Source organism: Solea senegalensis, linkage group LG19 (assembly GCF_019176455.1).
Source record: "Solea senegalensis isolate Sse05_10M linkage group LG19, IFAPA_SoseM_1, whole genome shotgun sequence".
Lineage (NCBI taxonomy): Eukaryota > Metazoa > Chordata > Actinopteri > Pleuronectiformes > Soleidae > Solea > Solea senegalensis.
Window position 1 is genome coordinate 14375354 of NC_058038.1, and position 11252 is coordinate 14386605.

General features: G+C 38.1%; 1 protein-coding gene across 12 annotated transcripts in view; it reads right to left on the bottom strand.

The window, feature by feature from the left end:
• Positions 1-498: 498 nt before the first annotated feature.
• ighd (immunoglobulin heavy constant delta) overlaps positions 499-11252 on the bottom strand; it is a 39025-nt gene continuing 28271 nt past the window's right edge. For 5 of the 12 annotated variants that reach the window (XM_044051103.1, XM_044051102.1, XM_044051104.1 and 2 more), the window contains exons 4-13: positions 8610-8909; positions 3719-4027; positions 3344-3637; positions 2946-3257; positions 2573-2854; positions 2144-2473; positions 1688-2005; positions 1117-1404; positions 857-1002; positions 499-697 (exon numbers count right to left, since the gene is read on the bottom strand). In XM_044051103.1, coding sequence (XP_043907038.1) covers positions 689-697; positions 857-1002; positions 1117-1404; positions 1688-2005; positions 2144-2473; positions 2573-2854; positions 2946-3257; positions 3344-3637; positions 3719-4027; positions 8610-8909 — 2588 coding nt within the window. In that variant the 3' untranslated portion in view covers positions 499-688. The other 7 variants (XM_044051095.1, XM_044051096.1, XM_044051099.1 and 4 more) reach the window with 6 other exon arrangements.

Here is an 11252-nt window from a genome sequence, read left to right on the forward strand (position 1 = left end):
GGCTACCATTGGGTCCCTGGCCAATCGGTGCATACACAGTGCCAGATCACTCCAGACGTAGCCAATAGTGAGCCTATATGTGCTTAGTGACATCCCTCCCAGATGTGAATTCCTCAAAAGCCACAAGGTACACAAATGCAGACCCAAACATGCAACTCAAAATCAGAGAGAGTGTGCACATGTACAATGACCGCGTGTGTACTGCATGTGTGCAAAGGAGAAGGAACACAATATAGTCTCTGTGAGCTTTTATGAATGTACCTGTGAATTATGCCTTTTCGAAAGTTCAGCATGTCAACATCATCAAACTACTTCATCATCAGTGTTTCATACATGGTCGAGGCGACAAAGCACCCCTGCTGTATATGGACCCTTGTCTCACCCTTGTGGACAATATTAGTAATGCAGGGAAATTGGTGACATGAGACGTCATTTGTTTTATTGTAATCAACGAGACACATTGTAAGACACATTATAAAAGAGATCCAGCTAGTCCAGTCACTGAACATGTGTTTATTATATTGGTATTTGAAAGACAACATATGAAGAATAAATCAAAAGAAATGAATGTAGTCCCAAGTAAGAGAAATAGAAAAAACATGAACAAAAAAAAACTTAGAAAAGAAATAAATGTGACCTCTCCATGTCATTTGGATCGTAAGACGAGAGAATATCTTTCCTGTGATCATCATCTGGTCTAAAAGAAGAAAAGAAAGAGGGAATGAATATTAAGTTCACTTTAAGAATACAGACAAATGTTTTTAAACATAACACAAGTATTACAACCATAGTGTTAACATGAAGTATTGGATGATAACTTTGAAATTTCAAAATGGCAACAGTTGCTTTGTCCTACCATAAATATGGTCGCCGAGATGCCATAGATGACAGCGATGAGGAAAAACAGCAGGAAAACTATAGTGATATAGCTTTCCGCACCTATGTCCTGATACAAGTCCGCATACAAGATGTCATCTAAAAAAAGACAGTGCTCCAATGTGTCTGTGAAAGAATTAAAATGAGATTTAGCACAGGTTAGATTTAAAAGTGAGTACTGACCCAGTGTGTAAATGAAGCTTTTTATTACAAAACAAACATCAAGAGACAAGCTAACACCTGGTTTAGATATGTTCAGGGATAGCATGGTGTTTGCATGCGTCACCCTGCAGGTAATGGTTGCTCCAGGTAACCAGTTGACTTTGGACAGACGAAGGTGGCTTTGGATACTGAACTTTCCATTCTGGCTCGTTTGGGGCTCACTAGTATTGAAGTCCAACAGTTCAATGGAATCATCAAGAAACCAGGTGATGTTTATAGATGCAGGACTGAAGCCAAACGCTAGGCACACAAGTTCTTTTTTACCCTGGAGCAAGGTGCCAGAAGGTTCACTGTGGGTCACTGTGGCTGGAAAAATTGTCAAAAAAAAGTTTATTTGTCATTAACTGGTTCTGAAGAAGGTCAACGAGCAAGAAGAAATGCAAGCATATTCACTGTCACAAGGGAAAATTTCAGGAAGGCATTCAAAGGCAAAATCATAAATTCCTTTGATTAATATCAAAAGTTATAGGCATTATGCTTAGTTCGTCATTACAGTTACTACTGCTATTTAGCAACACTGATTCAAGAGAAAGACAAAGGGAGTAGTCAAAAAAGAAGAAGAAAAACCTGCAATTGACACAGAACTCACCAAACACATTATTTATGGTGCTTTGAAAAAGTATTTCAGATGACTCATGTCTGACTGAACAACAATATGCAGACCCCTTGTCTTCATTTTTGGATATGTTGAGTCTGCTGCTCATTGAATAAGTGCTGCTCCCTGTGTAAGTCCATGCAGCGCCGTTGGTGAAGCGATTTGATGGAAGTCTCTGGCCATTTTCCTCCCAATACACCATGATATTGGATGGATAATATCCAGAAACTAGGCAAACAAGTGTGACAAATTCTGACAGGGCGAGCTCAGTGGCACTTGGCTGTATTATCTTCACTGTCGGCTGGTGCAGGTCTTGAGAAACAAAATGAAAACAACAGTGAATGAGAAGACTTTTTATTTATTTATAGACAATTTTTTCTAAATTATGCTGAATTCATATTTTTAAACTATGAGTGTGTGTTGCTGTCTGGAAGGGAGCTACAACAATACCTCTGCTTTTGCTTATTTGTTCCTTGTACCCGATTTTGGAGCATCGGTGCGTTCCCTCACAGGACACCGGTTTATAAGCATACCAGTCTTCTGCCGAAACATTGAAGTAGCTCTGCAGAGTCTCTGTCCCGTTATTGTGAGTTACTGGTCGCTCGCTATGGAAATTCGACGGATGTTTCATGGCCCCATTGACTCTCCAAGTGATGATGAAATGATCAAGCCGGCGGCCAACTAGAAGACAGGTGATTGTCACATGCCCCTTTTTATGAAACTCATAAAGTGGGGGTCCCTGAACATATACGCCAACCTTCTGAAATGATGCTGGAGTCACTGAAAAAAGAGTAGAAAAATGTCACAAATTCTCATCAGTTGACTAATAAACTACTAAGAGGCTGAAACATCAATCGTAACACATGGATTCAGTTGTACCTGAGCAGAGGCTGACACTTTTGTTGATTTTCTTCATCAGAGATGTGTCAGACACTTCACAAGTGAAGACTTTGCCTGTTTCCCACTCTGTTTGAGGGACATGAAGTTGACTGGTTACGTCCACGTGTCCATCCACTCCCATGGTGAAGTCATTTTTTGGGGATGTTTGCTGGGACTCAGGAAACCATTTAATTTGGGGGTGGAATCCCCTTCCAGAGCATAAGAGTCTTTGTGGTCCTGATTCTCCACTGGGAACCGAAGAAAGTTCCACAGAAGGATCCTCTAAAGCAAATCAATGAATAGAACCACTGCAGATTAATCAAGTGTGAAACATTAAAACCGACTGTTTGGGAAAGAAGGGTGACTTTCTCACCAAATATATTTGCAGTTGACTTTGATGTGAAGGGGGCGGTGAAGCCTTGATGGACTTTGCAGGTAAATGTTGTGGTTTTTTTCCAGTTACTTTGAGGCACAGTGAAGCTGCTGGTAATTGAATGGCGTTCGGGTGCCTCAGGAAGATCAATATACAGCTTTTCAGAGATGTCAACACTGTTGGCCTGAAAAGTGACATAGAGGTCACTCGGGGAGCGGGGTGTGACGACACACTTGAGCACAGCACTATTTCCCTTCAACAAATCTGGGAGAGATCGCTTGATTTCTACCGATGGAGCTCTAACCTCAGGTCCTGGATGAGGAAGCACAGCAATATTAACACTTTACAGTCTTTGCAGTTATAATATGTACAATTTTCATGATGTCAAGTCATCTTACCTCTAACATTTACTCTCTTCTGAACAGATGAAAAGCACTTGTAGTCAACTTGACAAGATATAAATCTGAGTTGTTTCCACTGACTAGAGGGAACCGTCACATCACTGTTTATATGAGTTGCGTTCGCAGTCTTTCCCACTATGTTATCTGGTGCAACGTTTCCATCCATCAGCCAGGTCACCTTAGCTTTAAACACAGTTTGGACAGAACATGTTGCTTTCACGACAGATGCTGTCATTACAGTCCTGAAGCTGGGAATCTTCACATCAATGGAAGGAGGGACACTTGCATGCACTGTGGACACAATTCTGTGTTGTCATTCAACATCAGTGGTATTAAAGCAATGCTATTAATGAGATGGTCAGACATACATACCTTGACAAATATTGATTGTTTTCGTAAATTCTTTTCCCTCGTGAGAAGCCATGCATTTAAATGAGGAGCCACTTTCCCATTCTGTGTTGTCTGGCTCAATCTCACTGTCAAGCCTGAAGGTTTTCTCCACTCCCTGAATGCTCCACAACTTTGTCTGAAGTGGGACATTACTTAAAGTTTGGTTGTCCTGTTGCCACGCCACACTCAACTTGTCTGGAAAGAAGCCACTTAGGGTGCAGATGAGTTTGACTGTTAATTTATCTTCCCAGATAGAGTTCAATGTGATACTTGGTGAGATAACCTTGATTTCTGAGGAAGAGAGAGAGAGAGAAAGATCAAATTAGTTTTGTATTTACTTGCCTTATTCCAAATATTAGATGTAAACATTCTGAAATGTAATGCTGAATTTAATCTTTCAGTTATACATACCTTCAAATTTCTCTGAGATAACCAACTGTGTAGTCTCAGTTCTAAATGTAATGTCTTTATGTTTAGGCTAGATGGCAGAGTTATACTTTGAGAGTGTGTGGTTTCTTACAGTCAGGTGGAATTAGGGCTGTTGCTGTGGAATAAGTCTGTTGCACAGATGTTGCGGTGTGACAGGGCAGAGCGATCACAGCAAGCGGCAAGCAGAAACATTGAGTAACACCCACACCCCAAAAAAGCCCGGAATAGAGAAGTGAAACAATGCAGAAATCAACGGTGCGTCACAGACAACAGGTGTGAGGTGGAGTTATGCCAGTAAGAGTAACAGAATGTACATTTACATATTTCAGGTCTGTTTACATACGTTGTCCCACAGATTTAGCGGGCCATCTTATGACTTTTTGACAAAGAGTTTAGATCTCAAGTCTATTAACGGCAAGAAAACGAACAGACTGTAAAACCTGCACATTTTCATGTGGAGATGAACAAGGTCTGTTGAGTCCAGGTGCCTGGGAGGTGATGGACTGAACCGCACATCACATAATAAAACAAAAAAGAGAGATAAAAATAAAACATCACAGTTTTTGAGTTTTGTGCAATAAACTCCCACAAATGAAAATGAACTATATTCATTCAAAATAAAAGAGAGAAAAAAAAAATGCCGTAACAAGATTAGTTATCTTCATGTGAACATTTATTTAAAAACACATGCACACGCACACACACAAACACACAGTTATGGATAATGGCTGCAATTACTTACATGACACTGAGTTTTTAAGAAAAATATGTGAAAAGATTTTGTTTTTTTACATCAAGTTTGTTTCATTTAACCTGAAAAGACGGAAAAAAGAAAACATTAATGATTCTGAACCACCAATTCAAACCACGAATCACCGCTTAAATTTGTGGTTATAATGGAACTATATTAAATGAGCAATATCACATTGCTGCATTATAAAAATTGCACTACACTCTTGTAAAGAGTTTCCATTGGGACCCTTTTAAATTCAAATGGTCTTTTTCAGCTCAGAGCTGTTATAGATAACTGATTTTCTAAAGAATCAGTATTAAGTGGCACAGTGGTAATTGACTCTTTTGTAGTTTGGTGAATTCATTTGATTCATTATTTTGAGACTCATCAGTGAGGGGAGCATTTTGTTGCATGTCGATTATATACACCATGCTATAACTTTAAAAATGACAGCAATAAACATAATTAAATTAGTTAAAGTTCAAAATGTTTCTCGTTTTACCACCGGTCACATTGCAAGTATAGTTTGCTAATTTGTATTATAAGTGTCACTGTGACTGGTTAATGAAGAATTTTTTAACAACATTATTCCAATATATAAGGTCATTGTTACCTTGAAAGCAGTGGTTCCAATTGCGAACAGCAGGGTGATGAGAAAGAGGAGGATGAAGATGATGGCAGTATTTCTCATGTTATCTTCTGCCTCCTTGTCACTATCCCATTCAGTCAGAATCACTGCATTGAATGTACAATAGGTATTTAGTGAATACCAAGGACAACCCACAGCCAGACGAACAATAAATTCATTTCCTGCAGTATAGTTATACACTACTGACCCCACAGATCCGATTCTACCAGTCAAACAATCAAGAACTAAAAACGAGTACTAGCTTATTTATCTATTGTTACATATTTCACTTCAAGTGTAGTGAAGTAGGCTAATGATTTGACATCTAACCCTAAAACAATTTATGAAATAGTTGATTGCATTGATTAAAGGGCTCCCACAGTGACACTGATTTGCAAAGACTCCATTATATGTGTGATACACATGATGTGATACTTATGAATGTATTGATTGTCTAACTGAGAATTCAGAGTTGATCCAAGCTGATTTGAGTTTTTTTTTTTGGGGGTTTCTGGTACAAGACCCAGAAGAAACAGACACACACAAAGACACAACACCAATGTCCATGCATCTACTCTTTCTTTCTTTCCTTTTTTTTTTGTAAGTGATTTGTAAATATAGAATTTGTGTCTGAAGTAGAGTGGTGTTAAAGTGATGACATTTTTAGTGTAGTGAACATAATGTTGAACGTGACGTTAAAATGACCGAGTCATGAGTTCCAATTAACTGAGGCTGCATTGTAGATTAACGCTGAGCGTGTACATAAACATATAACACAGAATCTTGGTCGAATAAAGACATGTACAACATGCAACAAACAACAACAGAGTTGCAAAGTGCTTTTTTTTTATTTTGATTTTGAAACTGAATGAAAACGACAAACACAATGTCATATCACAAGCAACAAACATTAACAAACATCAGAAGACACAGCGACACAAAATGACATCTACTGGGTCGGGCACGGGATGTTCATGTTGAGGTTGACCATGTTGTGCTTTTCAGATATTCTTTGGTCAATGGATCTGATAATGACTTTAGTATTGTTAACCATAGACTGGTGGTAAACTACACAGCTGTAAACCATATCTGGTTTTTTCTGCCAGTCATCAAGACTGAGTGATAGCTGGCCATAAGCAGAATAGGATCCATTGGTTTCAACGGGCAATGTGGTATTATACTCATATTTGGAGTCTACTGCTACGTCATCAGCAAGCCAAGAGACGAAAACCTCCCGAGGGAAGAAGTCTTTTACATAGCAAGTCAGGGTCACTGTTTTTGCCCTAGTGTGTTCTATTGGGGGCATCATAAACACTGATGGACGTTGCATCTCCTCTCCTGCAAACATGAGAGCACAGTTAAGCCTCCTACCACATGTAAAAGTGCCCATGGTGCTGTAACAAGACTTCAATACAATATGCACTGACAAACAACCATTAGCAATTAGACTGTTAGCATGGCGAGCAGAATCAGAATAGTCTTACCAGTAGTCCTTTCGTAGGGTTTCTTCACTGGGAAACTCCAATCACTACGTTCCACAACGCAGAAGCGCTTAATCCCCTGGCTCCATTCATGCAATGTGATATCAAGTGGAAGGGAGATTTCTTTGTGTTTTCCATTTGTGTCCACCTTTTCTGTTACCAATTTCTTTCCATTCTCATTCTCCCAAGAAATTGTATCAATGGGTGGATTATTTATGATGACATTACATTTTAATGTTCCAAGTTCTCTCAAAAACAGGTCTTCCAGTTTGGGTTCCTCAATGTGTATTTCAGCATCCGCTTCAGTACATCCCTCCCTCACTGAATGAGAAATGATGTGAGATATTAGGCTACTGTGGAATCAGTGACAAAATAACACAATTTGAATGTTCAAAGAAGAAGAAGTTAAAAGTTTACTCACCACATGGTATTTCTGGGTTGTACTGAAAAACGAAGTCTGTGTTAGTATCACCCTTTTCACCTTTTCCCTTAAACCTACAGGTAACTTCAGTTTTTTCAGCCACAACATTGGCGTCCACTGTGAGAATACTTGTAGCAGTGTACACTGTACCATTGTCAATTTTCACTCCATCATTGTGTGTTTTGATCACACTATTGCCGACGATTTCCTTGTTATTTTGTAGCCATTTGATCTCATGAACCTTTGGTGAAAAGTTTTCGGCTAAGCAGAGGAAGGAAGTCGTGTGTTGCTCGGGAAAGGCCAACACTTTAACATCTGGTGGGTTAAAAAACTCCTCTGAAAGACAAACACACACACACACACACACAGATATATGTATGCAGAAGCAGGGTGTAATATACATACACATATATTTATATATGCAGAAGAATAATGTGCTTCATTGATCATGTTATTGAGATGTACTGAAATATATGGCTTTACCACTGTGCTTGGTAACATGCACAAACAAATACACAGGGATGGCACAAACTGTGACTAAAAGGAAAACAAAAATACTCATGAGAGAATAGCACAGCTTTAACACTCACTTCTGCATATACATGTACTCTTCTGGCAAGCAAACATGGATGTTAATAATGTGTTAATTCCTTTGTATGTTAATATCGACACAGTTAAGACAGAGAATACGCAGACAGGTGGAAGTAAGCAGAGCACACGTCAGTTTTCTGTGCTTGGAGAGGCGCAAAGAAAAAAATCAGCGGCTGAATACAAATCAACAAGCCTTAGCCCTCTAATTCCACCTCACTGTTTCGAGGAGTTATATGCATGTTACCTTTGAATGACACAATGTACAATGATGTAAGCAAACAAATATAGCATTTTCCATAAAACCCCACACAATTTTGTTTACTTTGAATCAGATGAGTGTTCTGACCAATTTCTGCTAGCCAAATATCTCACATAAAACATTGCTGTAATAATGATAAAAATTAATAAATATTGATCCTTATCAGATTGTATCTTATGAGCACTGCACTGTAAAATTCACAATGAGGCCTTTTTTTAAATCAGTATTTAACTACTTATATAAAATAATAATAATAATAACAAACATTGCAGTGCAGTACCATGCACTAGAAATGACCAATTAAGTTCTTATAGTTAAGCATAGGTCTTACTTGGCTTAAAAATGTCTCCAGTTTCTTTGTTTCCTGTGGAGTGGGACACAGCACACTGGAAACGCTTCCCTGTATTCCAGTCTGCTCTGCTGACACGGATTTGGCTGACTCCTGTATAACCGTTGCCTTTTTGCACTGGAGGGTATTGGATGAAATCCACCAAGGAAGCCCCATTTTTTTTCCATGTGAATGTCAGAGATGAGGGTGTGAAGCCAGTGGCCAAGCAACCAAGAGTGACAGTCTCCGTTGTCCCGGAACCACAGGGCATCAGAGGAAACACAGTCGGAACAGATGGAGTGCCTAGAAAATAAAAATAAAAATAATAAAAACTTAATTATCAAAACACATTTCCATGAAGAATTACCTAACATAAAAAACAAGGCTTTTTTCAGTCCCATAACAACACACAATAATATGCCGAATGTGAATATTTCCATCATAGCTCCATCCACATACCTTTATGTTTTTGTTTTCCATTTTTGGACAAAAACTAAACAGAATTATTGGCACCCTCATGTTAGATATTACTTTAAATACACAGTTTTTGGTATTGATTAGTAAGTCTGTTGTTGGGAAGGAGTTAAAGTCAACAAAAATAATCAAAAAGACATTATTTTTCTTTCACCATTTTACTTACAGTACGAGATTTCCTCATTCTTACCTGAAGAAACTGTTACCATCGTACCCTTTCGTACCCATGATAGTAGCACATCGTTGAATTTACTTAGCCGTTAATATGAAAAGGATTCATCAACTATAAACACAAAAACGTGTTTGTGACATTCCACTAAAATGTGTCTATCGTTACTGTAGACTAGGACTTTGAGTTTCAGCACTCGATAGTGTTTAAAAGTCGCCCTTTGGAAGTGAGACTTGACAGGAGTTGAAAGATAATTTAAACACAACACTAAAAAGACTGAAAGTACGTATTGTTCATACCTGAGGAGACAGTTACTGTTGTTCCTTTTCCCCAGTAGTCAAGTTCACCATAGTAGCACAGCGCTGAATCTACTCGGCTGTTAATATGAAAATGTTTCATCTACTATAAGCACAAAAAACTTGTCTGGAATGTTAAAATGAACCCCCACTGTTTTAAATTCCACTTAAAGGTGTCTATTGTTGCTGTATTTAGACTAGGACTTTGAGTTTCAGCACTCGTTGCAGTGTTTAAAAGTCACCTTTTGAAATTGAGACTTGACAGGAGTTGAAATATAATTTAAACACAAAACTAAAAAGACTGAAACTACATTTTTTAAATTGTATTGTTCTTACCTGAGGAGACAGTTACCGTCGTTCCTTTTCCCCAGTAGTCAAAACGCCAGTTGTCACAGTTTAGAAAGTCAAGTCATGCTTCTTGCAAAAACTCATTACTCCAGTAACAATAATGCCATATCATACAGTTTTAAAGCAACACTTTCAAAGAAAAATCTAAATGCTGCTCATTGACTTTGCGTTCCATCTGAACTAAAAAGTAAAGTTTTAAATTTTGGGCAGGTTCTTTGTTAACAAAATACCGTGCCGTACATCGTAATACTTATGACTGACAAATCACTGACAAATGGTTGAAAGTCGTGACTATGCGAAAAATGTGGTAAATGTTTTAGTGACAGAATCAGGAATTTCTTTGTCCAGTCAAACAATATTTTATGAATAAAATAACATACCTGAGGTGACAGTGACCGTGGTCCCTTTCCCCCAGTAGTCAAAGCGACCATCACAGTGAAACTAACAACTAACTACTACATTCAAAAAACTTCTTCCCAGACACAGATACATTCAAGGAAAACTTGACGAAAAAGAAATTGAATAAACCTAGACACTAATAATGTGTGGTATTTGAAAAATTACTGGGGTAGGTTTGTATACGTTAAAATCTCTATATTTGAAGAGAGAAAACAATTGGATTTACCTGATGTGACGGTCACCATTGTGCCTTTTCCCCAGTAGTCAAAAGCATCGTCACAGTATAGTACACCGACACACTCAACATACAAAAACTATCACCATAAAGAAGATAAAACTTAGATTTAAAATTGTTGACCAACATTGATTCGTATAAAAAAGGTGTCTTTTACCTGATGTGACGGTCACCATTGTGCCTTTTCCCCAGTAGGCAAAAGCATAGTCACAGTATAGTACACCAACACATTCAACATACAAAAACTATCACCATAAAGAAGATAAAACTTAGATTTAAAATTGTTGACCAACATTGATTTGTATAAAAAAGGCGTCTTTTACCTGATGTGACGGTCACCATTGTGCCTTTTCCCCAGTAGTCAAAAGCACCATCACAGTATAGTACACCAACACACTCAACATACAAAAACTATCACCATAAAGAAGATAAAACTTAGATTTAAAATTGTTGACAAACATTGATTCGTATAAAAAGGCGTCTTTTACCTGATGTGACGGTCACCATTGTTCCTTTTCCCCAGTAGTCAAAACCATAGTCACAGTATAGTACACCAACACACTCAACATACAAAAACTTTCACAATAAAAAAGATAAAACCTAGATTTAAAATTGTTGACTAACAATGATTTGTATGAAAAGGCATCTTTTACCTGATGTGACGGTCACCATTGTGCCTTTTCCCCAGTAGTCAAAGTACCAATCACAGTATAGTACACCAACAC